This window comes from Barbus barbus (assembly GCF_936440315.1).
Source record: "Barbus barbus genome assembly, chromosome: 30".
Taxonomy (NCBI): Eukaryota; Metazoa; Chordata; class Actinopteri; order Cypriniformes; family Cyprinidae; genus Barbus; species Barbus barbus.
The window spans coordinates 14,817,249-14,844,443 of NC_136758.1; the positions used below are offsets into that span (position 1 = coordinate 14,817,249).

Consider the following 27,195-nt stretch of genomic DNA (forward strand, 5'->3'; position numbering starts at 1 on the left):
TGAGTCATAAATCTCACCTGCTATTTCAAACTCATCATTAAAACTTTAAGGGTGTTTAGAGCGCCCCCTTGACTTGCACACTTATTTATCTTTTCAGGGGGGAGTGTTGGCCCCTCGTACTGGCTCAACCTCATCCGAGGTGTTATTTATTTGGTTAGTTACGTCTGTTTAATCAAGACTAATGCCGGAGTTGAGGGGGCTGGCTGGCACGAGGAGAGTGATTCTAGTCAGCGCTGTGCCACCATCTGGGCAGAAGCGTATAAACCTGTCGTGGCCCTGCACTCCTCCAGATGTTTCTCACGCCCCCATACCCGCACCCCAGAGAAAGATGACACTGAGTGCTCTCGGACAAATGCTGCACAAGCATTGATTTGCCAGCCACACAAATATGAACGATTTCACTTCCTCCTGACTTTGTGTAGCAAACACCCTTGGGGTATTGTGAATTTTGAAGTCATCAGGAAATCAAAAATCTTCACATCTTTTTTGACAACGCCCTCCTCCAAAATCCACCGTGCTCCATTCTAGTATGAAACACCCACTTCAGAATCCAATCAATGAAAATATTGAAAATTAAAAAAAAGAGTTGTACAATCTATTCATGTTGACTTTAAGAGGATTTTGTACTAACTTCCTTCATTGAGATTCATTCCAGCTGAATTCAGTTCTATTTCACAAGAAATTTAAATTAACCCCTTTAATTAGTCATTAGTAGTAATAGGCCTAGTAGTATACGGGGAAGTTGTGGCCTAATGGTTAGAGAGTTGGACTTGTAATCAAAAGGTTGCGGGTTTGAGTCTCGGGCCGGCAGGGATTGTAGGTGGGGGGAGTGAATGTACAACCCTCAATACCACGACTGAGGTGCCCTTGAGCAAGTAAAATAAATGACAAAGAAAATATTTTTCTCTCGATTAATTGATTCGGTTCTAGTATGAAAATCTGATGATGTTTTGGGTCATATTTATGCAGAAATAATAGGCAGAAATATGCAGAAATAATATTAATTGTTTTTATTAACAAAATAAAATAAAGTATATTGGTATTGCTGAATGTACAAGCAAATGCATATAATTGAATTTTTTGTCATTTATAAAATTACATAATTTTATTTTAATGTAATTTTAAATGTTTAATTTGAATGTTGAATTTTTGAATGTTGTTTTTTGTAGTAGTAATAATAATTTAGCTTGGTCAACTTAGTGAGACTCTGTCTTGTCCTCTGAGAAGGGTGTTTTGTCATCCTGTCACTCCTATAAGTGCCTCCGCCTGTCTGATGAAACCCATCTCAGAGATTTACACCCATGACTCCCCAAACACACGTTTACAACACACCATTGTATTTCTGATAACAAAGAGCATTACAGTAAACGCAGGGTCCCTGGCTACCCTTTAAACTTTAGTCTTGTTTTAGTCTGAAAACTGAGACACTTTAGAGACACTCCTGTGGTGCCGTCAAGAAGTTTCATGGGAATTCTGAGGAATGTGTGTGTTTTTTTGACTGTGTGTATTCTCTGGTGTGTCATTTCAGACTCTGAACTGGACCCTTACACCAGTTATGAGTATAGAATTGGAGCCTGGAACAGCTTTGGCCGTGGGTTCAGTCCCTCCTCTCGTGTCACTACTAAAGAAGATGCACCTTGGGGTGTGTCTCCTCCTCACTGGAGCCATGTGGGTCTGCGTGATGACATCATCCAGCTTGAATGGTCAGCTCCAAACAAGCCCAATGGTAATTATCTCAGAAAGGTGGTACTTGACTTATATTACATCCCTCAATGGTAAAGTGATACCAGTCCTTAATTCTTTAAAGAATATATGTTTGATTTACATTGTAGAGTAAATGACTGAACATCTTGGAAATTTAATGTCTTTATAGTTACAAACTTTTTGAATTAATATTTAATCCTACATAGTATGATTTCCTTTTCCCTCCTCAAATCAGAGCACATCATTTTTTGTGGTTTCTTGCTCTCATGGTAATATTGTCATATGTTTATTCAGTAGAACGTTTGGTTATGTAAATGATTAATCACGGAGTGAATCAGTTTGGGTAATCCACGCCTGAAGTCGTGACTCTCAGAAGATTTACTCACATTTCCCCCAACAAACTAGAAGACAGGCTTTTTCTTCAGGCTCTAATGATATGACTCAGACAGAGTGGAACTAGCTGATTGTTTTATCATCTCTCCTCTGAAGACCTGCCTGTTATTAAGCGTAATCTGCATAGCTCGGCAGAATAATTTATGAAGAATGAAATTCACATGCACATAAACACTAAGTGAGAATAACAAGCTTCATTTTAGGGAACTTCTGTGCCACTTAATATGTAAAGAAACATGCTGATTGCTCATTAGGACTTCACTCTGTGTGCTAATCAAACGACTTGCCGCCCAATCTGTTGTGATTTTGAAAGAAATTTAGTCCACCGGTTTCACTATTATACTGAGTGGAATAGGTGTTGAAGCTACTTTTTGACCCTGTGTATTTTTTGTACCATCATAGGTGAGATAAGTCACTATGTGATCCTGCGTGACGGACAGGAGCGCTACCGTGGCACTGATGATAGCTTCACTGATGCAGGAGGAATCCGACCTTTTCAGGAGTACTTGTACCAGCTCAGAGCCTGTACTGCCGCCGGCTGCACAGACAGCTCAAAAGTGAGTCTGTTTCTCATCTGCCTTTCATCTTAATCATTGTAGGCAGAAAATCATGTACAATACAGCAGTAAAGTATATCATTTCTGTGCTTCTAGTGGTAAGAATTCTAGAAAGTATTCTACAAATTACTTCTAGTTTCTGCTTATTAAACTGGGACAGGAGAAAATATTTTAACATCTGTTATGAGTACAAATCCAAAGTTCTGTTCTAAAAATAAAATTCAAGATGGCACAGTCCAGTAGGTCTAATTAAATCTGACATAATGACATCATCAAATGACGCAACTGAATGGTTCTTTCTGTATCAGCAACCAATGAGCTTTCTGCTCAGTATTTAAATACATGGCTAGTGTTTGCTGTAGCAGTTGTAGCACGCATCAGAAACCCTCCACCTTCCCCAGCTACACCTGTATAGATCTGCTACTGGGTGATTCATGTATGCTATATATGTGGGTTATTTCATATATATGTTATATGTGCAGCAGCAGTATTTCTTACATGCTCACAGCAGGATGTTGTGAATGTATTGGCAGTAGCAAATCTTGGTACTTGCTCTGCTGCAGCAGCAATGTAGCAGATCTATCCCCGCAAAGACTGAACACATTAATATTGCCATGTACATGACCATGTTAAACACTCCGAGAGTTGTCATGATAGAATTGACTTTAAACATGTTTGTCAAAGCCACTTTTCAAATGGAAAAATGGTGCACCTTTAAGGTACTTATAGTCACTGCATATGTTCCTATTGTCCTTTGTCTTTGTTACAGTCCTACCTGCAAGTATTACAAGCATTGTGTTTAAGTGCTACAAAACGCTTGTAAAGGATTGTAGGAGTTGTACTCCCCCTTCCAATGTTATGTCGCTAGTGCCAAGTAAACAGGATATTTTTAATGGCAAGCTAATGGAAGCAGAGCAACAGCTGACTTCCTGCCATAATTGTTGTCTCCTTGTAATAGCTGTCAGCGGCTCAGCTGATGAAAGAGCAAATTAACCTGTCTATCTTCTCTTTTTATGTCTAATTTAGGATCCGATTATCAATAACCACACAGATCTGCTAGAGGCAAAGTAAAAAGAACCTCCCAGAGTAGTGTTAGGTCCATTTTTTTTCCACACACCTCCGGGGTCTTGCCCAGCACACCAATTGGCCACCAATGATCCACTACTTCTTTCTTCTTGCCCCTTGCACGATCGTTTTTAAGTGGATCAGGATTAACTTGTACACCTGCAAGCATTGCCCAAACAGTTGCAATTATTGTCCGACCCAATACAAGGGGAGCAATTACCACGGGGCACCCTGTTGTTGCTCAGCGGGACCCTGCTCAGCCAGCTCTGTCGGTGGGAATGAGGAACCTGATTTAATCTTTGTGGACACTCTGCAGGCTCACAAGCACATCAGGCCAGCGCCGGGCCGGCCTACACGTAGCCGGGAAAAAAAACACCTTAACCACCTCTTGCGGCCCTTTCCTAATAGTCTGCCACTCCTAAAGACAAGAGTTGAAACCACTAGTGACATTCTATTAGAGCAGGATATCCAAGCCTCCATTAGGGCAAATTGCTCTGTAATTCTTTTTGGTGTGTGTGCAGGTTGTGGCAGTGACTGTCCAGGGGGAGCCAGAGGGAATCGCTGCTCCAGTGGTGACTGCGTTGGGGCCCGGGGCCCTGAGGATCAGCTGGGTGCTTCCAGCCAAACAGAACGGTATCATCCGGGAGTACCGCATCAATCAGACCGGCGTTGGAGTCATCCACACACATACAGAGGGGGAAATGGCTTACAATGTCACAGGTATCACCTATACAGTACCTTTCAAAATTTTGGGGTCAGTAAGATTTTATTTATTTTTTGATCCAAGGATGCGTTAAATAGGTCTAAAATGATTAGTTAAAATACATTTACATTGTTATAAAAAAGTCTGTCAAATAATTACTGTTCTTTTGAACTTTCTATTCATCAATGAATCCTGAAAAAATGTCATTGCTTCCACAAAAATTTTAAACAGCACAACTGTTTTTAATATTATTAATAATAAATGTTTACTGATCACCAAGCATGTTAGTAAAATCTTACAGATACAAAATTTTGAATGGTAGCATAAATAATACATTAAAAATATTTGTATATACATTCTATACTTTTAAATGTTTTTATGATCTGTAGATATAACTCTTTAATAATAATTTATAATAATATATTTGTTTAATTTTACTTATTTTTTCATATTTAATTATTTGTTTTAGAACCAGAATATACATCATTTAAACATTTCACACATCCCTAGATTTTGCTTCCCAGATTTGCTTGTTTTCTTAGATTCATTGTTATATCTAATTTCTTATGCCACAGTCCTCAAAACCCAAAATGTGAATTTATGTAGCAGATTAAGTAATAGTGAACTGTATTCTGAACTGTAGTATTTTGTAGTATTATAGTATTTTGAACTGCAAAACTTATTAACATTGAAGTAAAATTACCTACAGATTATTAAGCAGCAACTCTCAGTGTTATGTTGAACTTTAACATAAGGAGGTATTGAAAGTACTGAAAGCAAGAGAGAAATAAAAAGGAATGTCAGAGAGCGAGTGATGAATCAGTTTAGCAGCAGAGAGCAGCCGCCCCCTACACGATGCCCCATGCTGGCCCTGACGGCAGCAGCGGCGAGAGTAAGAGAGTGAGGATCCGCCGTGTCTCCTCCATGTGCCCTGCCTTTATTTATGCATGCTGTTTCTGGAAGCAATCTAATGACTGAATTTACACCTGATTCCCGCAATGAGCAGCCGGCCTGCCCATCACTCCTGAGGCCTCTGCTGATTTGTGGGGCTTCTTTTATCTGCCTGGGAGAGGAGCAGTGCTCCTGGCCCTGAGCCATCCGTCACCACCGCAAGGGTACGCACACGGTCCACTCCCACTTTCAGTGCCGCCCGACTCGGCGCAGCCCAGCACATGGCAATGGACAGCTGCACAACAGCCAGCACACACAGAGAGAGGGATTCAGATTAAGTGCTCACAAATTTCGTTCCAAGGAAGATTTACATTTTTTTCTGAGCAGTATCTATTTGATCAGTTTTTTCTTTATTAGAAGTTATTATTTTTATTATTGATATTGTAATATTATATATATATATATATATATATATATATATATATATATATATATATATATATATATATATATATATATATATATATATATATATATATATATATAATAATCATCATCTTGATGATCAAATGTTTTTATTTTACATTTTTGTACACAATGTCTTAACATAGCCACTAATTATAATGTCTGCAATGATAATATAATGTTTAGAGGTTTTAGGATTTTCTCATCACATATCGGCACAGGCATTAATGCAGTTTATTATTATAATTAATATGTAATGTAATTAAATTCAGTAAATTCAGGTCAAATGTGTAATCAGTTGGAAGCATTATTATTATTATTATTATTATTATGGTAACACTTTATTTGAAGGTGTCCTTGTTACACATTACATGTACTTAACAATAAATAAATTGGATCCTATGACAATAAATTTTGTATGTGCAAAACATGCAAGTAACCGTAAGCCAAACCCTAATCCTAACCCTAACCATGTAGTAAGTACATGTAGTTAATTAATATTATTCTGTACTTAAATGTAAAATTACACTGTAACAAGGACACCTTCAAATAAAGTGTGACCATTATTATTCTTATTATTATTGTTATTATGAACCAAATATTGACATGCAATAATTCAGTTTGTGATTTATAATTAGTACATAATGAAATTAAATTCAGGTAGAATTTAGGTAATCATTTGAAGGTATTATTATTAGGAATATTATTATATTCTTCTTATATATTATTATTATTATTATTATTATTATTATAATAATTCAGTTTTATTTTTCGTTCTATTTTGTACACACTGTCTTTGTGTTTTGCACACAAATATGCAGGCACTTATAATGTCTGCAATAATGTAATGTTTGGAGGCTTTTCTCATCAAATATTGATATGTGCAACTGCTGTCAATAAAATAATTTATTGTAATCAGTGGATACTCAGTTGGTGGCAATAATAATAATGGCAGTGGTAGTAATAATAATAATAAATATAATAATATTATTTATGTATTTATTGATTTTTAGTCTTAGTAAAATATGTCCTTTGTATACGTTCCTTTGAATCATCATTTTGAACAGGCTTCTGTTCAGAGAGCACATTTGTGGTGTAAGTGTCTGTCTCTACGGACCGTATGAAACGCATAATTCATGCTAAGAGAAAAAGAGAATGTTTCTCTCTCCAGCCTGTCGACACTATCGCTGACATGATTATCAAACCTGAGTCGGGCACATCGTTTTGAGGAGCATCTGATCTCTTTCCAGTCAGGATTAATCTGAATGAATCGCATGCAGGGAGCTGCTCCTCAGAGAGGTACTGTAGCTGACTCTGGGAATGCTAACATCCCATAACATCCCTCACTTCCTGTGTTTGAGCTCACAAACATCCAGGAGGGAAAAAATCAGGCTCATTTAATTTAATATATTGTACTTTCTTTTTTTTTTAAAAGCATTCTGACTATGTGTAGTTTAAACACCTCGTAGGCAGAGTCTTTCAGAAAGCAAGCGATGTTCAAACAGCAGGTCTCCTGTGCTGCTGTTCTTTGTGAGGAATCTCCTGCCGCGTAGTTCTTGCTTTTCCTTTCATAACATGAGCTCAGACCTCCCTGCCTTCAGCAGCGCTCAGCTACTGGCTGGCTGTCTGCGCACTCCAGAGGGGCCACTGGGAAGCACCACGTCTTTGTAAATAAGCTTGAAATCAGCAGAGACCTTCAAATGGCTGGAGCTCCTTTGCAACTCGCTGTCGACCGGAGATATTTCTGCAAGCAGCGGCCATAAGGGGCTTTCGGAGTTCTCTCTGTTCCTCTGAAGGCTCTGAAGTTGGCAGCGGAGGAACGCACCAAACCAATCAGCCAGTCCTGGATCCTGGGGTGAGCGGGGAGGGAGGGGATCTGATGGCAGATTTGGCTGGCTGGCAGTGTGGCGTGTTTAAGACTTGGCTGGGGGTGATGGCAGGCGTAGATGGACTCGCTGGCTGGGATGTGAGGTGGCGGTGATGCCGTTCAAATGCTGGCAGGGGCTGCAGATGCCTTTGCTCGGGGTTTCCTTTGTGGAGAGGCTCTAAAGCCGCGTTGAGACTTTCATGTCCCTCTGCGCGGAGCTGGTAAATCCTACCAGTGTTTTGTGGCGTGCACCAACTCGACCGGGCTGAGCATCTGTGTTTCAGCACCAACTGCTGCTGGGAAGCACCTCTGTGCTCCTTAAAACCCCCAAACTTCCTGCCCTCCCTCACTTGACACGATTAAACACGCACACCAAAGCACTCAAGCCTCCTGCTTGCTTTCACTGTGGCAACAAAGCCGCCACTTTAAACACCACATTAGAGTCACTGGATTAGAGATTTAGCTTTTTTCTATGTGGTACCTATGAAAGAACTCATACTAAAACTTTAATTTCGAAACAAGTTGCATTGCGATCATTACATATTATACAAGTTTACATCAAGTTGTGTGTGACGCATGAAAAGTGATCACGTTCTAACATTTCTTTGCTGCCCTTTGTAGCTACAGGAGCTGTGCGCACGTTCACATGCACTGTGAGAGACGGTCCTTTCATATGACAGCACTCCTAGTGACAAAGACAGTTCCTGTCCCCTTTGTTATTGTAATGAATGGAGACCAAATAAATGAAAGGCATCAATAATTAAAGCATTATTAGTTTTCACTGTGACTTCAACACATTGGGAAAATGCAGTAAGCGAGAAAAAGGTTTAAAGCTTTATTTTTTTTTAAATAACTAAAAACAAATAGTGTTAGGAATGTTGTCCTAACCTCATGAATTGAATATATTTTAGATTATTTAGATGGTATCATTAAGATTGTAGATTACACCTAATATTCCCTAAATAGGGCAGAAAAAAAGTTATTTATTAATTTATTTTTATATATGGTGAAAAATTGTAGCATGGCATGTGCTTCAAGTAATTGCATAAAACATTTATTAAATATTTAAGTTATCACAAAAAGAATTGAACAGTGTCAATTATTTGTCCAAATATGAGAGAATTATACATGCCTGTGAAATAAAACTCTTAATATTGTGTAGTCACTTCATCATTGCAAATTAGCTTCTGTTAAATTAACTATCAAATCCCCAAAGAATCTAAAATATGTATAGCTTTTCATTAACTGATGTGAATTATTGCTCTCAATTATATAAATTATGTTGCAAGCCATGCGTTTAATTGGACATTTGTAAATGAATTAATAATTTATTAATATACAGTACTAGCCTTTATATTTATATTTCCCACTAGAGCGCAGTGAATCTTAATAAAGTGTAACGCTAGAGAATTGTAGCATAATTTACACAATTAAAACCAGAAAGACTTTGTGTCATAATAAGCAACAATCTCATGTAAGTGTGTAAAGTCACTGGTTAGTTTTTACCCAGCACCAGTATCATCCCAAGTTCCCTTTACCTGGCTTATCTGTCTCCCGTGTGCAGCTGCTTTATCAGGGTTCACAGAGGTCTGCCCATGTCCTGATAGAAGAGAAGAACCTCTGCCTCCTAAATTATGCGTGAGCGGGAGGAAACTGATCCTATAAAAGGCATCAGGGGTATTCTCCTAGCTTGGCCGACACGTGGAGCCCACAGATCTCTTCATAATCCCCTCCAGACAGAAAAAAACATTAAGTAATTGTAGACAGGAAGTGGACACTTAATTATTTAGAGGTTTTATCAATGTGGCAGGTAAAGTGAGTAAGCATCGCAGGCCTTTTCTCATCAGGTCGCCACGTTCAGGGATTGCACCTATCATCTTCTCATATTCTCTAATGCAAACAGTAAATGGCAGCTTGTCAATAAAATACCTTTTTATATCGTTTATTACCTCACACTTCCTCACGGTGCTGTACAGAGCAATTCGGATGACAGTTACGGCATTGTTTCGCTTTGTGTTAGCCATGTGCTACAAATGGGCCGCTGTGTGCTTCGAGGAGTTAGAGCTAAAATGATTGATTTTTTTTTTTAAACTCCTGTTTATTTATATAGTTATTTATTTGCCATTTTGATTAAAGGTATATGTGTCTTTAATAGGCTAAGAGTGCCCCCTTCAGTTTGTATGAGAATTCAAAATCTTACAGAGGGTGATGTTGTTGAAGGATTTTTGTATTTATTTTATTATTGTTGTTTGTTTAATTGGGTTAATATACATGCATATTAATAATTACGAGTTCCTGCTTATGATTAGACAGCATATTCTTCCTTCAAATGCAAATTTGAGTCCATGAAAATAGTATTGTCATGTGAAAAATTTAAAATAAAATATTTCAAATTGAGAAATATTTCCTACCTATAATAATAATAATAGTAATAATAATAATAAATTGGAATATTAATGCTTTTACTAATGTTATTTCTAAAGCTAACCTCCATAAGATTAATTCTTAAGATTTTTTTCTGAATAATGTAATCTTCCTATGAGTTTCCCAAGTAGATTGATCTCTAAATTGGGTTGGATTTACGCCGTGCAAATGCCGCCATCCCCCCTGAACACCTAATGCTATAATAACTTACCCCTCAACACTATAATAACCTAGCCCTTCTAGAATACACACCTGGACATGTTTTGCATGGCGATGTGTGAAGTGAAGCTTTAAAGGCAGTATTCAGCGGTGGTTCCCTGTGTTTAGTATGCTCAACAGAATTCTTTACTTAACCCAAACACAGCTCAACGTTCTGAAAACATTGATCTGTGTTTGGGTTAAATGAGAGAGGCCGTCAGGCATACTAAACAGGAGTGCGGGTGCATGCGTTCCTCCAGATGTGGAGGCAGTGCTCCGCAGACACAGGCACGGCTTTACGGGGTGCGCAGAGTTCAGGATTAGAGTGAGATTTAAAGTGCTTCAGGATTAGAACCCGATTTAGGGTTCTGACTGCTGAAGCTGCATCTTTGTCACAGGTGCTGTGTTAGACACCATATTACTCACACTTCATATTTATTTATTTATTTGTTTGTTTATTTGTGTTTAAACAATTTAAAATGAATATTTCTATTAAATGTTTTATTTTATTTTAAATTTATAAATAATAATAAATTTTCATCTACTTATGATTATAATAGCACCTATACGCTGTTTTTTAATGAAACATCTTTTGTTGAATCTATTATTTATGCATTTAGCTGTCCATTACTCCACTCTTTAATATTAAATTGAACAGAATCATTCCAGAATATTCTTTGGTGTCATGTGAAGTATAGTAATAATAACTGTTACACTTAAATCAGCTGGTTTACTAGTTTTATTATCGTCTTTGATAGATTTTTTCATATAAATTATATGTGTCAAAAATATAAATATTAAATATGTTACATTATATTCATATTTAGTATTATTTAATGTCTTGACCAGGTCTCTCTGTAAGAAGAGATTGTAATATGTCAGTGGAATTTTCCTGGTTAAATAAAGGAAATAATAACATTTTATTTTATAATAAATTCATTAGCACCTATGGATATGTAATTGAGGAGGTGATTGTTCCTGTGGTGTTTAGAGGCAATATGTTGACTGTTTTTGCAGGTCTGGAGCCTCATACCAACTACAGCTTCATTGTCGTTGCATGCACTGCAGCTGGTTGCGGAGCAAGTCAGCCATCTATGGGCCGCACGCTGGAAGATGCACCAGGAGGTTAATGCACAGGCACATACACACACTCGCTCGAACATCTCTCACAATAAAAACATTGCAGTTCTTTGATTCTGAATGCATAATCACAGTTACATATACATACATGCATATATATGCAATCTTTTCACAGTAAAAGCTTCTGTTTCAGAGCTTTTTGTAACCCCATTCTATATGTGTAAAAATATGATAAATCATTCTGGTCTTCTATCAGCACTTGTCTTATCCTACCATCTTTATTTTCTCTCTCTAGATGTGTGGGCAGTGCCCAGGCATATCCAGGTGAACTCCTCAGCAGTGGAGCTTCACTGGAGCCAGCCGCTCAAACCCAACGGCCTGCTCTCTCAGTATCGGCTGCTGCGTGACGGAGCGATCGTCTTCAGCGGTGACGGAGGAAAGAAGAGCTACACAGACACTGGCCTTCAGCCCAACACCAGGTTCTATCTGTCAGCTATCTTTAACAAGCCATTAGCACTTGATTATCGATGACATCTAATCCTATGTGTGTCTTAAAGAATCCTGGGACTCTACAATAACAGAGCTCTTCAGTAACAGAGCTGCTCTGATACCAAATCATTAAAAGTTTTTAAGAGGAGTGAGCAGGGAGGCTAGCTAATGAGCAGCAGTGTTGGCTTGGAAAGTCGCATTGATCGCGTTCCCCTTGTGACTCAGGGTAGGACAGCAACAAAACTTTTCTGCTGTTGATGGACAGTGAGACTAAGACCATTATACATTTACATTTAGACATTTAGCAGATGCTTTTATCCAAAGCGACTTACAAATGAGGACTATGGAAGCAATCAAAATCAACAAAAGAGCAATGATATGCAAGTGCTATAACAAGTCTCAGTTAGCTTAACGCAGTACACGTAGTAAGGTTGTTTTTTTTAATTATATAATAAATAAATGAAAACAGATAGAATAGAAGAAGAATAGAGCAAGCTAGTGTAAGAAGCATTTTTTCTTTTGTTAATTGTATAATAAATAAAAAAGAAAACAAATAGATATACAAAAAGATTAGAAAAGCTAGTATTTTTTTTAAGGAAACAAGCAGTAAATGAATGGAGTACAAGTCTAAAAGGGACAAGTTTTTTTTTTATTTTTAAGAATATAAACTTAGAATATATATATATATATATGTATATATACGATTTTTCCCCTTTTTTTCTAATGTACATTAATAAATAATTAAATATTATTACATAATTTCATTTTTTATATTCTGTATAATAATAATATTACGTAATGTTTTATATTTTAAGTTTTATTTAAAAAATTTTTAAATCTCTATATATTTTACTTACTTATTTTGCTTTTGTCATTTAGCAGACGCTTTTGTCCAAAGCGACTTACAAATAAGAAAAAGTAACTAAAACTAAAAAGTTACAACTCTATAAATACTATATACCCACATATTTAAGAAAATAAAGAAATTAAATAAAATTGACACATGCATATAACAACATTTCAATAATAAACATATAAATGAAAAAATTAAATAAAAAGCGATACTACTATCCCTTGCCGGTGTCCCTGCCCGGTGGAGTCGCACGGTAGAGTCGATGGTCTTCACACTAAGAGGGCTTCACACGACGAGTGCCACGACCGCTGCCGCGGTATAATAACCTTTTTTATACCAGTCCAACAAATCATCATTATAATTCAGCTGGACCCACTTTCCTGTTTATCAACTACAAATGGCCAAGCAAGTGCACACACTGACAAGATACGCGATACAGTACGAGACCAAACGCGATTTCAGCAACTCTCATCCCAGTAAACAAAATAAGCATTATATATACATATATGTATGTTTTGTATATATTCAATAAATTATATATATATATATGTATGTATGTGTATATATATATGTATGTGTATATATATGTTATTAGGTGTCATTTGTTAATATTAATGTATTAACTAATATGAACAAGCAATAAACAATACATTTATTACACTATTTATTCATCTTTATTAAGGTTAGTTAATAAAACTTTAATGAAGATTAATTGAGGAATGAGTTAAATGAAGATTCGGAAGTCAGATAAATTTTTAATGAGCCGAAAAGAATGCATGTCACACCTCTGTTTATCAGTTTGCACTGGCTACCAATAGCTGCTCGCTTAAAATTCAAGGCATTAATGTTTGCCAACAAAACCACCACTGGCTCTGCACCCCTTTACCTAAACTCATTACTTCAGACTTATGTGCCCTCTAGAAGCTTGTGTTCTTCAAGTGAACGTCGCTTTATTGTGCGATCCCAAAGAGGCACAAAATCACTTTCACAGACTTTTAAATTAAATGTTCCCTCCTGGTGGAATGACCTGCCCAACTCAATCCGAGCAGCTGAGTCCTTAGCCATCTTCAAGAATCAGCTAAAAACACATCTCTTCCATCTTTATTCGACCTAATTGAGACTTGTTATAGCACTTGCATATCATTGCTCTTTTGGTGATTTTGCTTGCTTCCATTGTCCTCATTTGTAAGTCGCTTTGGATAAAAATGTCTGCTAAATGACTAAATGTAAATGTTATTACAACATTGTAATATAATAAAATATAATTATTTTATTAAAATATTTGTACATTTGTATATTGACGTTAAATTAAATAATTAAATTAAATTAAATATTTTAAGATAATTAAATAGGGCATAGTAATTAAAGTATATAAATAGTAGTATATACATATATATATATATATATATATATATATATATATATATATATATATATATATATATATATATATATATATATATATATATATATATATATATATATATATATATATATATATATATATATATATATATATATATATATATATATATATATATATATATATATATATATATATATATATATATATTTTTTTTTTTTTTTTAATATTTTAACTTTTTTTAACATTACTCATTTTTGTATTAGTATTTAGTATTATATTCATAGTGAGTTTTGTGGACAAATTTTGATTTTCAATTAATATTTTTATGTGCTGAATTTAAAAAAAACTGCTTAATGTTCTACTTAAGTAAATATGCGAAAATAATTTTCTCGATGTTGTACAAATTTCGCCTCGTTATTCATGAATATATTCGGTCTTAGCATCTGTGAAATCTGTTGGTTGGCTGTAATAAAAAAATGCACATAGGGACGCTGTGTGTGCAAAATAATTGGTTAGTTTGTGCAATATGTTGTGTAAATATTTGCAATGGTTCAGTCTCATAAGCTGCTTAAGATACAGGATAAATCTGTTTGTTTCATTATTTTACAATCAGTGATTCGTAGATTGTTCTCTGCATTCTCTCATGTGTATGTATATATATATATATATATATATATATATATATATATATATATATATATATATATATATGGAGAAAGAGAGAGAGAGTTTGTGTGTGTGTGTTTAAACCTTTTTCAACATGCAAATCTATATCTTCCACACTGATTTGAACTGTCAAAAAAATGTGTCTTCTGATTGGACAGTTTAGACAGGCCATTCGGTCACCTGACCTCCCTCTCATTGTCCCTTCACTGCTTTTGTTTATAGTGTAGCTTCAAACGGAGTTGGGGATAGCCATGACGTTTAATTTGCCGTAATTCCAGATGACCTGCCAAAAGACATTCCCTTCTCCCGTGCTTATTCCTGTCCCTTTCTTCCTCCAATTTAGCCCTGTAAGGAGCATTACAGTGGCAGACGAGCGGTTCATTATCTGGAGAGGCTATAGGCTGATGTGGGAAACAGTTAAGCAGGGGGCTGGGGGGTGTTCTGCCAGCACTCCTGCTCATCGATTATTTATGACAATGTTGATTAGCTGTCACTTACCTCACCAGCGTAGAAAGTCTCTCTGACGAGAGCAATATTAACCTTTCTCCCTCAGGGGAAACAGGTTAGCCTCTCGCTACCTCCTTTGATGCACCACATTGTGTTTATTTGACTTAAAGTATGCAACATACACAATGGCCATGTTGGTATGCACAGCTGTTCTCTGGTGAGACTCTTCACATGTTCTCTGATTAATATCGCTAATGCTTTTATTACACATGATGAGCACGGTATATAATAACTGATGTGACTATTTTAAAGGGATAGTGCTGGAACAATAGTTAATGTGGAGGTATTAATGGCTGGCTTTGGAGTTTATGGCAAATTAAAAGCCTTTAATGTTGAACATGACCCACATACATTGCTAATGCACACCTTTGCACTGACACCCGTCTCTGTTTAAAAGGCAAATCTATCTTGTGAAGTCATGTATGTCTTAAAAAAAGCCTTCCGCAGAGTGTTTTTATAACCCACATCAGGCGTTAATACATGCGCGTACACACACACACACACACGCATGCCTTTCTATTCATATTCATGTCCGTTCAGAGCATCTGTCACGCCTGTCACAGATCACAGTGGAGGGGCTGATCAGCATTGCATTAACAATGTCATCTGTTAAACAGTATCACACCATATCGATCCAGCGGGGACTTTTCCAATGAATCAAGTGTAATGTAAAAGCAGAATTACAAGAAGGCTTAGTCATCTTTGCATTTTCTTTTCTCCATTTATATCAGAACTAAAATTGTACATTTCATGAGGGTTATAGCTGACTAGTTGACACATTTTTTATTTATTTGTTTGTTTGTTTGTATTTTATTCTGGTGAAACCTTTGAAAAGTCTTTTTTTTTTTTTTTTTTTTTTTTTTTTAAATACTGCCAGTTTATTTTGTTATAATGATCATCTTTCTTTACAGTTACTAATTTGTGGTCTCATTCATTAAATTTAGGAAACATTTTGCATGCAGAAAAGTTCCACTGTCTATTGTCAGTAGTGTAGTGATGCATGAAACGCCAGTCACACAGAAATTACTTTTAGCTTTTCGTTCAATGCGCTGAACGGTTTTTTTTCATTATAGTTTTTGTTGTTAATCTTTAATTAGATTTTATTTATATATTTTCTGATTTCATTTTAATATGTTAAAAACTTTATAGTTTTGTGTTTTGGACTTTTACTAGATTTTTCAATATTTCTATGTAGTTTTAAGCTTTTTCAGTTTTAGCTTATCGAGTTTTAGTTAATTTAGTACTTCAGTTTTAAATGAAAATATCAAATGTTGCTTTGGCAAGTAACTGAAATAAAATAAGTAGATTTTTTTATTTCAGGAAATGTTTTAATTCAAATAATGATTTTTTTAAATGGTTTTTGTTTTTGTTAATAATAACTTGGTGGGGAATCCACGTAACTTGAACCTGTAGCGAATTCTGTGTGGGGAAAACGTACGCCCCCATAAAATTTCACTGCACAATGGTAAATGTGATGGTTTAGGAAACCATAAATGAACAGATTCAGAAACAAGCCACCATGTCGGGGTTTTTTTTTAAATTATGAAATATTGCAAAATTATTGTGTAATGGTTTTTTTTGTGTTAGTGTTGCTATCTGATACTATGATTTCAACTTGGTTAAATTACAGTGTATTGTTTATTTTTTTATTAAATAAATATATATATATATATATATATACACATAATTTTTTATGGTAAGGTCTGCTGTAACTGCTACAAATTTGTCAAAAATTGCTCTATATGACATCATTCTGAACTAGCAATGCGAGTGATTATTTTTAACTTGCATTCATGATTTTAAAGAACAATTGGTTTGTTACGCCGGCATTCACGCCTCAATTCTGAGGACTCTAAATAAAACTGTGCTTGCTGTGAAAGACACGGCTTAATGGCGGAATCAATGCACCCGCCTCTCTCATGGACAATGAATAATTAAACGCAGCGTCGACTCCCACCTGAAATGGAGAATCGCTGAAACAGAGGCAAATTTAGCTTCTGTGACAGGAGACTTTTAAGCTAATAGCATAATTTAGTTTCGCAGTTGACTTATTTATCTCCTATCCATCTTTGCTTTGCAGATATGTGTACGAGTTGGAGGCCAGCACCAGCGGCGGGAGCAGTCTCAGTGATCGATACGTCATTCAGACCCCCGTCTCCTCCCCGGAAAGGATTCCTCCTCCGTATAATGTCAGCCTCCATGGCCCTCGCTCCGTCTTTGTTGCCTGGTCACCCCCAGGTAATGTTTACAACCTAATGCACTATGCAGCCTCTCTATTTAGCACTCACACAAGGCTGATTTATCCCTGCTCGGGCCTGCGAGAGTGACGGCACGCGGGCAGGGATTTACGAGTGGCATTGTGTGTAATTTACCAGGGGCCCAACATGGTCGTAGTGTACATGCATCAGTGCGGGCCGGACGTAGATGGGTCCCACCAATCAATTAACATTCAAACCTAAGTGACAGCTTTTCCTTCCTCTAGTGTGATTTAGGGGAGAGTTGTTTGAGATGCGCTCGCCCTTCACCCGCGTGTGTTCTGCCATCACTGTCCAATCGTGTCCCATTCATTCTCTCCTTCTCCGCTGTTGCTGTGGAGTTTAGGTGAAGTTCAGGTATTGGATGGGGTGTATTAATGCTGATCACGTGCATGCTTATTTATTCGTTAACTGTATATTTATTTAGTGGCATTTCAGCTTTCATGGTTGTTTCAACTTTGGATTCATCTTGAGATCTCGTGGAGACTGAATGAATAAATCATGGCACATGGAGCTTTTACAAGAAATAGTATACTAATGATAGATATAAAACCGAAATACACATAAAATTGCTACCACTTTTTTGCTAAAGTAATTTTATTAAACAATTATGCAACAAAGTAACTATTAAAAAGTAGCATCAATATTAACTTTTTAATCACACTCATATGAAACAATGGGAACTTATTTCATTTTAATGATTGTGTTTGTTCGGACAAATGACTTATTTGGTGTATAAAGTAATATTGTAATATTAATTACAATTATTGTTCAAAATATTATGCTATTTACTTAAATGAGTTTTCTAGTGTTTTGTAATTCTAGTTTTATTGGTAACACTTTACTTAAAGTTTTTATGTATAATGCATTATAAAAGTAGTTTTAATGCATCAGTTATGCCTTGTAATTCACCTAATAATGCATTGTACAATCTCATGTATAATTGTCATCACAGTTAATACATTATTACACTTATCAGTTCATTGTTATACTATGCATAAATTCAGTTATAATTATTTACAACAAGATATAATGTATTACAAATGCACGAATAATTATAATGCATTATACCCTTTAATAAACCTTTATAATGCATTATACATAAAGGCTTTTTTATGCATGATTTTTTTTTTAAATAAAATTAGAGTTCATAGTGTCATAGTGAATAGTAACTAGCAAAATGTGTTTATTAAGACCATTCATTATCCTAATTAGGTTAGTTATTAAGATGTGAATCACAAAGGTAGTGAACAGAAAATAACTTTTTTTTTTAAATTTGCTATCATTTTCTGGGGAGTTCTCCTTGGTGAGGCCATGCTGTGGTTCACTCAGTCATCCAGAGTGTGTTGTCATTGCTGTGGTCCTGCATGATCTTCTCATAATTTGTGTTGCAGACTGCAGCCCACTGGACTCCACTGATCAATCAATCACTCTCTTTACACTCTGAGACTGCAGCACGAGTCTCATCTGCACATCCCATTGTGCACGTAGCCCGAACGTTCTCCCACATGGAGAGCAAATGCAAACTCTCTGTCCTTCTCTTTCTCCCTGTGGTATTAGCTATGGTAGTTCATAGACTCTAGCACCCCAGACTGCTCTTATGCATGCTTGCAGCATCTACCCAACCCACCTGCTGCAAATATGTGCAAGAGAGCATCTATGTGCAACATCTACCCTGTGCATGTTATATCTGTGTGTATGTATTCACCCGGTCATGTGTCCAAAGCACATCTAAGCGAATCTGCATGCACGTATTTGTTTTCCCTCAAAAAGGTGCAGGAGGGTGGGAGTTTGTTTAAGAGTGTGTGTGCATATTCGCACACTCAAGAGTGATTTCACAGGCTACATTCAAGCGGTTCTGATTGTCTGCCTCAGATGGTCCATCTTTTGCTATTATTGCCCCATTATGCCTCTCTCTTGTGAGAGGATCCCCTTAAACAACCTCAATTACACCATAAGAGCCCTTAAAAAGCCTTGATACCCACAGAAAACATTTACATAGGCCGGATCTTTTATTGACTTTACATTCCGAGAGAGGCGAGCGAAAAATCTATGGCTTCAAACTACAATATCTCACGCTTGGTTAAGTCCGAATGCAGAAACGGGCACGGTTTTAAGCTGCACCTGTGCTTGATGAATCAGATCTGATAGCATGTTCCTTTTCTTTTCCTTTGTGCCATTATTTCTTATTAGACTCTCATTCAAGTTGAAAGTGCAAAAACTCCAAAGTCAGTGATTAGTTGTAAATAATAGAACTTAGGGACCTGTGCGATTGAACTTCTCAGGCAGGAAGCTTTGATCAAAGCGCCGTCTAATTCCAGCGGGTTTTTGTGTCTCAGGCAAAAGACTACATCTGCTCAGGGAGACGCAATGAAGGAAGTTGAATAATTTAACTTTTTCATTTGTAAAGATAATCAGCCCGTTCTGAATACATCTCGGGTCTCATAAATGTTGAATAACCTATCAGCCTCCAGTTGCCGTAAATTATGAAAGGCCCTAGTGATGGGAATATTAACAAAGCGTGGATGCCAGGACTCTACATTCTTTAGTTCAAATGCATTACCGAAGACCATGTGCGTGTCTGTGTGTTTCGGACAGCGGTGGGATAGACGGAACGGGGAAAGTGCCTGCTTGCCCAGAAGGATGTTGAATCAAGGGCAAAGCTTCCCAAAGTGTCAGGTCCACTGTATGTCAGTCCTTGCACTGTATTACAAGTACATATGGCTCTTCGTATGTTGTGATTGTGGACTGGGTGAGCTGATTGTGTGTTTGTTTTCATGCTGGGGTGGCACTAATCTTTTCAGTTAGTTTGTCAGTTTAGTGAGTGGTTGCATTGGTGTCACATTTCTGCTTAAACAAGATATGATTGGATATCAGTCAGTGAAAAGAAGTAAATGTGACTTTTTGTTTCTGTTTCCCTTTAAGGTGTGTATAATGCAAGTGCCCCTTTGGAATATAACATCCTGCTCAATGCAGGTACTGAGCGGCCCCTCATCCGCCTTGCTGGACAAGAGTACTCCCTGTTACTGCAAGGACTGGACCCCTACACCATCTACCACATTCAAGTACAGGCCTGTCAGCCAGGTACTCTGAAACCTGAACAGTGCAAACCTTAAGAAAATAGTCAGATAAAAGAAGAAAATATAGAAAACACAAACTGAAAAGATACGATTAGAGGTATAGATCTCATTTCAAGTCTACAATGATCAGACCATTTGAGTTAACTTTATGGAAATTTGGCTGAAATTTTGCAATGTTTGGCTTTGTAAACACTTAATGTATCTATATCAGTATCTAAAATAAATGGGGGAAAATCAAGGAAACATATTTACAATTTGTCCTTTCTGTCTGTTTAAATATGTTGTATTAGTTGTGATCTTTATCTCTATGTATCAAATGCTTTCATGTCAATATTTGTATGTGCAGATGGTTGTGGTGTAGGACAGGGGGTGTCTGTTCGGACCCCTGAGGCTGCTCCGTTAGCTCAGGACCCTCCAGTTCTCACAGCTGCAGGTGCGGCTGTTATTGAGGTCCGCTGGAGTCCGCCACACAATCCCAACGGCCTCATCATTAACTACTTCATATACAGGTACAAGGCACTCATTCTCACATTCGATTAACAAAACATTCTGGTATCTCATACCATGCTGCTCACTGCACAATATAAGACTCATTTTATCACTCTGCACACTCAGTCATCAGGATTTTTGTCTGTTAGGCTGTAGACTTGTGCCTCGTTACCTGTGGTAGTCTGTTTGCTAGAACAGGGTTATTGTGTCAGCCTATTGATTAGCCTAAACGACTGACTTACTGTAGCACCCCTGATTTTGAAAATTTTAACACTTAAATAAATATAATGAATGAAACATTTAATTACTTATGTATAGATCCGAATAGAATTTTATATTTAATTTGTTTTTTTATTTTATATTGATTTCATTTGTAATTAATGATTTCAAATTAAAGATTACAATGATGTATTTAAAAATAGTTAATGCATTTTAAATAATTGTAATGAATTGTTTTATATTAATTCATTTATTATTATTTGAATTTACTTTAGAATTGCTGTTTCTGTCACAATCTCAAAAATCCCCCGCAGTTCCATTATGAATCACTAGGGGTTCAAAACTTTTGCGCAAGAGTAAGACATTTAGGGCCAGTTTTACTAACCGTCTTTTGGCGTTAAAATAGTACTGTCAGGTTTTACTAAAAACGTGCAGTAAAGAATTAGCGCTGAAAAGGCGTGGACAGTTATTTTTGCACCTGACCTTATTGAATATACATTTCTAGGAGTTTCCCTTTCAGATGCAAAATATATGGGAGGAGAGTATTCAAATGAATCACGCAATGCATTTTACTTACGTTTGCGCTCATGAAATTACTGATATTTGTGCCATTATTTAACGCCCCAAAAAAGCATGTCTTAAACTATTTTGCGCTTGAAATGGCTGCAATTTGTTGCTAGGAGGAGGCACTGCAGAGAACAGAGAGCGCATGACAGAAGGGAGAGGATTTTTTTCCACGCGTAATTTATTTGGGATGCAAGAACACAAAAATATCTTTTGCAAAGCCATGTTATTTTTAATTTGCTTTAGGAAATAAAAGATAGCTCGGAACCCAAGTAGGAGTCACGCAATACCAGGTCTATCAAAACTTCTTGCAACTTCTGGCATTTTTTTGGCCTCTGGTTCTTTTCAACGTACTATGGCTTCTTTATATCTTTATTCTTTATTTGCGATTGCTCTAATTTGCGCTGCGCTTGGTAGCGTATATTGCGTTGGTCGATATGTAAATGAGATGTTGCATCTGTGTTCTTTAATTTGCGCGTTGTTAGTAAATCACCTGCAGAAATTTCCACACCCATCAGCGCTCTTTTGGAATTGCGCTCTTGCGCTAATTTGCCCTGTTTAGTACAACTGACCAGCAGCGGCTCGCCCATAGAGGGCGCTGGGGTGCCGACCTCCCTGCCAGTTTTTAATTTTTATTTATTTTTTTATTTAATAATAAGAAGTTTTTAATAATCTCTCATTTTGAAAAATGATCTGTATTAATGACATGCTATTAATGGTTTTACTTTAGAATGTGTTTAGAACTCTCCAGAATGATATTTGCATTCACTTCATGTTGGTGTAGTAGCCCCACCTCAAATATTTTTCACCAGCCGCCACTGCAACTGACCCTTAGATGAAGACATTTGGCACAGAAATGTTCACTCATAATTGAGCAGAATTTCCTTTCATACATAGCCTCGTAATTGACCCTTCACAGTGAGCTTGATTGATATATGCGATCTGACCAATCATAACGCCAAATCCGTCATTTTGTCCAACAAACAATTCAGACAGGACAGTAGATTAACTTCGGTAGACTTAAATTTAAAGAATGCTGTGTATTGACATCTTTACGCGGTTGAAATAAAATACCTTCTGATGTTCAGTTTAGTTTGTGTTTTAAGTAAATATGAAAAGATAATGGGTTCATGTTCCGCTTGAGCTGAGGCGCTACAGTGATCTGTCACGTAACATTAAAGAGCCACAAAATGGTATTTATTGTTTGAATTTCTTAAAAAGTCACAAAATTTGAAAGCTGAGACTTTGTTTCATACCAGAAGTAACCTGCTCTGTCTTGTCTGTTGGCATGTTATTAGTTTTCTCTTTGCGCCGCTATGTATTTTTCTAGTAACCATGCTGTACTGTTTGAGCAACAGAAACGTCAATGAGTAAAAAAAAAAAGACTCATCATTAAATTGGATGGAAATGAAGAATCAGCAGAATAAGAATGGAATATTCATAGCTAAATTAGCCTGAAGTGCAGTTGTCAGTACTTGAATAAAGTTGGTCCCATCAGCATAGGGCCATTTTATTACATATTTTGCCTCTGTGGACATGTTAACCAGTTCTTTTATTAGCACTCCTCTCTCAATCTCTGCAAATGCACTTCCATACGAAGTTGCTGTCAGGCTAATGTCAGTGCAGAGCTTGCATGGGGATAAATGTGTGTGTTGATGTGAGTCCATGTCAGGGCATGTTTGAAAGGAAGGCCGGAAACGTAGTCGAACACAAACAGTAATTATGCCGTGACCTTGAGGTGAACAGGCCAATCACTGCTGGTTACACTTGTCAACATTTCCTCTCTAGTTCCTGTCTAACTGACAGCAGGAAAACGCAGAATGGAGTGTGGAGTGCTTATGTGGATATCAGCTGTATATCAGTGACTCTGGTATCTGAGCGCAGAGAAGAGAGAGAGAGAGAGGCTGATCGGCAGCTCTAAATGGAAGATGACATTGCCCTGCTGACTTTGATTATTCCAGGCACATTCAGAGCTGTTTGAGAGCAATATGAAACAGAATGCCATGATGCTTGCACCCCGCACAGAGGGAATAAAGCTAAGACTGGCACGATCACATCACAATGCTTTACTCCGCTGTTACAGAAGCATCCTTCAAGGAGAACGGAGAGCAATGTGCTGGGGAGTAGCTAACTCTATCATTACGCTGCCATCATTGCCCTTATGGTCGGAAACAACACAGCCGGCCGTGCTTGAACCTTTATTGCTGCACATCGTGAACGCCAATTTAAACCATTCAGATTTGACTTGAAGGATTCCAGACAATGATCAGATTAAACCATAAATTGAGACGTCTTCCCAACATTCTTGTTCTTGGATGGCAGCAAAAACAGTGTTTACGGCATCTACGTGATTGTGTGTGTGTGTGTTAGCAACAAGGTAAGATTTTAGTCAAGGACAACGCAGCTTGTTGACCGGTGTCATTCATATGCAAGGTCAGATCAGTCTAAGCCCGCATAAATCTTAAGAAAATATAATTAGCATAGCCACAGATGCCGGGGCATTCCGACAGACGCATTTCATCTTAGCCCTGATTTGGGAGCGGGATAAACTCTGGCAAATACATCACATTCAGGGGGCAGAGAATTCACTCGTGGCTTAAAGGACTTGGTGTATTATTCTATCTGCTCATCTTAATACCGGCGATCAGCGCTGCGCTAAATGTAATCGGTTTAATGTGCTATTGTGTATATATTCAGCTCATTGGAGGTTATCTGAGATTGTGAAGTGAGTGTCCCCTCCTTAGGGATGTTTTTCCTCCATGCATTTAACTTATATTACACAGGAGAATGAGTTATTACCTGGGATAGTCCTTGGATGCTGTACAGAATTATTGTAAATCAGTTCCTAAGAATACATCCGTGTTCATATTGCATGCATACAGTTGATGCAGAAGATGCTGGTGAGACAATACAAGCATTGATGAGCTACTTATTCATCTAGCGGTTACAGCCTCAAAACGTCGGACTTCTTAAATGGGTCATGTCATATGATAAATCAAATTCTTGTTGATGTTTTAAAGTAAAAGTGTTTGATTTATGGATATGTAAATAGATAGCATTGGAACTAATCAGCAAAAATGTCTCTGTTCAAAAACGCTGGATTTTTGACCTCATAAGGAGGTATCAGGAAGCAGGAATTAAAAAAAAAAAAATTAAAAAAAAATGGCATGACCCTTCTACAGTCAAAGATGACATTTTCGGTTTGCTAATAATGAGTAAGATCTTTTATTATGCATCTCTCTTTGTAGTCACTTCATCACGACTGACCTCTGATCCTGCTTATGTCATATCCAGAATTCCCAAGAGTGTTTGTGTGTCCATGTCCTTACATCTTATTCTTCTGGTAATCATTTTTAATTTGCTTTACTGGACAGGTGTTTAATTTAGATCTAAGTCTTAAACATTCATTTTTTTTAACAGCACAACGTATGAAAAACAAAATGCCTATTACTACGTTTACTTCCTGACTTCCTGAAGCAGAAGGTCTTGTGTTCCAGATGCAGTGTTGGTATGTGTGTGAAACAGACTGCTGATCGCAGCTGTGTGCTGTAGTTTAGCGCCATGGTGTGAGACGTTCTTCTGCCCTGCCAGCCTCTGTTTGGCTTTATTTTAATGCGGTGGGTGAGATTAGGCCGTTGCGGTGTGAGTGGGGCCGGCAGGGGCCACATTAGAGCGGTGAATGTCATTTTCTCCAGCAGCATGGAAGCCAAGCCTCTAATGTGGAGGAATTAACGAAGCTTGAGCAAATCCCAGCGCTCTGCCCCTGCTCCTCACCTCCTCTGTGTGTTCTTCCTCATCTCTACAACCTTTCTTTTGCACCCCCACTGGATTTGTTTGTTTTGGGGCTTCATTTCTAACTGCAGCTGCATTTGAAGGAACTTTAAAGAAGACGCTTTATGCGTTTTGTCATGTTTTTGTAATCTTTCATTCCATGTAATCTTAACTCTGTTTCCGCCAGACGACCAACTGGAACTCAAGAGGAGCTGCTGGTGTTCATCTGGACTGAAGGTCCCCTAGAGTTCATCGATGCCTCAGATTCCCTTCTACCGTTCAGTGAATATGAATACAGAGTCACCGCCGTCAACTCTAAAGGCTCTGCTTCCAGCTTCTGGACCTCCGTCCGAACTCTAGAGGCAGAACCGCAGGGTATAGACGCACCCTCGGCCCACCCCACCAGTGCCTACTCTCTTCTGCTGAGCTGGACCCAGCCTAACATGCCAAACGGAGTGATCTCCAAGTACAAAGTGGTCTACCAGAAACTACCCAACGATCCTACGTTCAACTCCACAACTGTTACTGCTCTTACAGTTCTGGTAATACTCATTTCTCTCATCAACTCGGTATACTGTCCAATACATTGTGTGAGAAGTTATAAATGAACCATGTGCAAAGAAGCAAGACGATTGAGTAATGATCTATGAAATAGCACCCACAAAATATATTTTGCACAAATCTATCAAATGAATAGAGAGGCAATACTTTTTTTTCCTATTATTAGACAGAAACAAGAATCAAAGAAACTGTTAAAATTGTTAAACTGCTATCATCTCTAAGTGATTGCACAGATATGATGCTACATTCTTTTTTTTTTATTCTTTTTTTGGCATTTTTGCATTTATGATGATAAGACATTATAGAGCTGACAGGAAGCGAAGTGGGAGAGAAAAAAGGGAACAGGATCAGGAAAGGCAAGGAAAGGATTCGAACTCTGAATGCTCGTAGTGCAACAGCGCTCTATTTCGGCATGCTGCCCACAAGGGTATCAGTGGCAACTATCATGCTTTTTTCTGAATGTGAAAATAATATGATATATAAGACAATGTAGAAGAGACTGGGGCTAGCTGACACAGGTTTTACATCAGTGAATGGTTCTGAAGGTTGGTAAATTTGGGTAAAGTCATTTTCTGTGTAATAATAATAATAATAATAATAATTCATTACATTTATATAGCGCTTTTTTGCTTTTCTAAGCACTCAAAGCGCTCTACATTGTGAGGGGTGGTGTCTCCTCGTCCACCACCAGTTGTAGGCACATATCTTAAAATTTTGGTTACCAAAAAAAAGCTGTTGGACATTTTCCCTGTTATTAAAAAACATACAGCTATTAAACACAAATAGCTGTAGTCATTTTGTCACAAAAAATGAGGTAGATTGTGACTGGCAATTAAGTAGCCTATTGTAGACTTTTCAGCTAAATTTAAAGAGTTTATTAATAATGAAACACAAAACAATATATTACACAAACAAATATAAACATGCAATATTTTAATTAACTACTGTTTAAATGTTTGAGTTCAGTGAGATTTTTTTTTTATCAATTTTTATGGGATAATGTGACGCTAAATAATGCTTTGTCATTCT

At 37.1% G+C, this 27,195-nt stretch overlaps 1 protein-coding gene across 1 annotated transcript in view; it reads left to right on the forward strand.

The window, feature by feature from the left end:
* ush2a (Usher syndrome 2A (autosomal recessive, mild)) overlaps positions 1–27,195 on the forward strand; it is a gene marked incomplete at both ends in the record, with an annotated part of 210,615 nt that overhangs the window by 163,622 nt on the left and 19,798 nt on the right. The window contains 9 exons of the mRNA XM_079385784.1: positions 1,529–1,726; positions 2,500–2,654; positions 4,240–4,438; positions 11,284–11,391; positions 11,642–11,825; positions 17,308–17,465; positions 20,408–20,566; positions 20,909–21,071; positions 25,793–26,147. Coding sequence (XP_079241910.1) covers positions 1,529–1,726; positions 2,500–2,654; positions 4,240–4,438; positions 11,284–11,391; positions 11,642–11,825; positions 17,308–17,465; positions 20,408–20,566; positions 20,909–21,071; positions 25,793–26,147 — 1,679 coding nt within the window. The remainder of the gene's footprint in view (positions 1–1,528; positions 1,727–2,499; positions 2,655–4,239; positions 4,439–11,283; positions 11,392–11,641; positions 11,826–17,307; positions 17,466–20,407; positions 20,567–20,908; positions 21,072–25,792; positions 26,148–27,195) is intronic.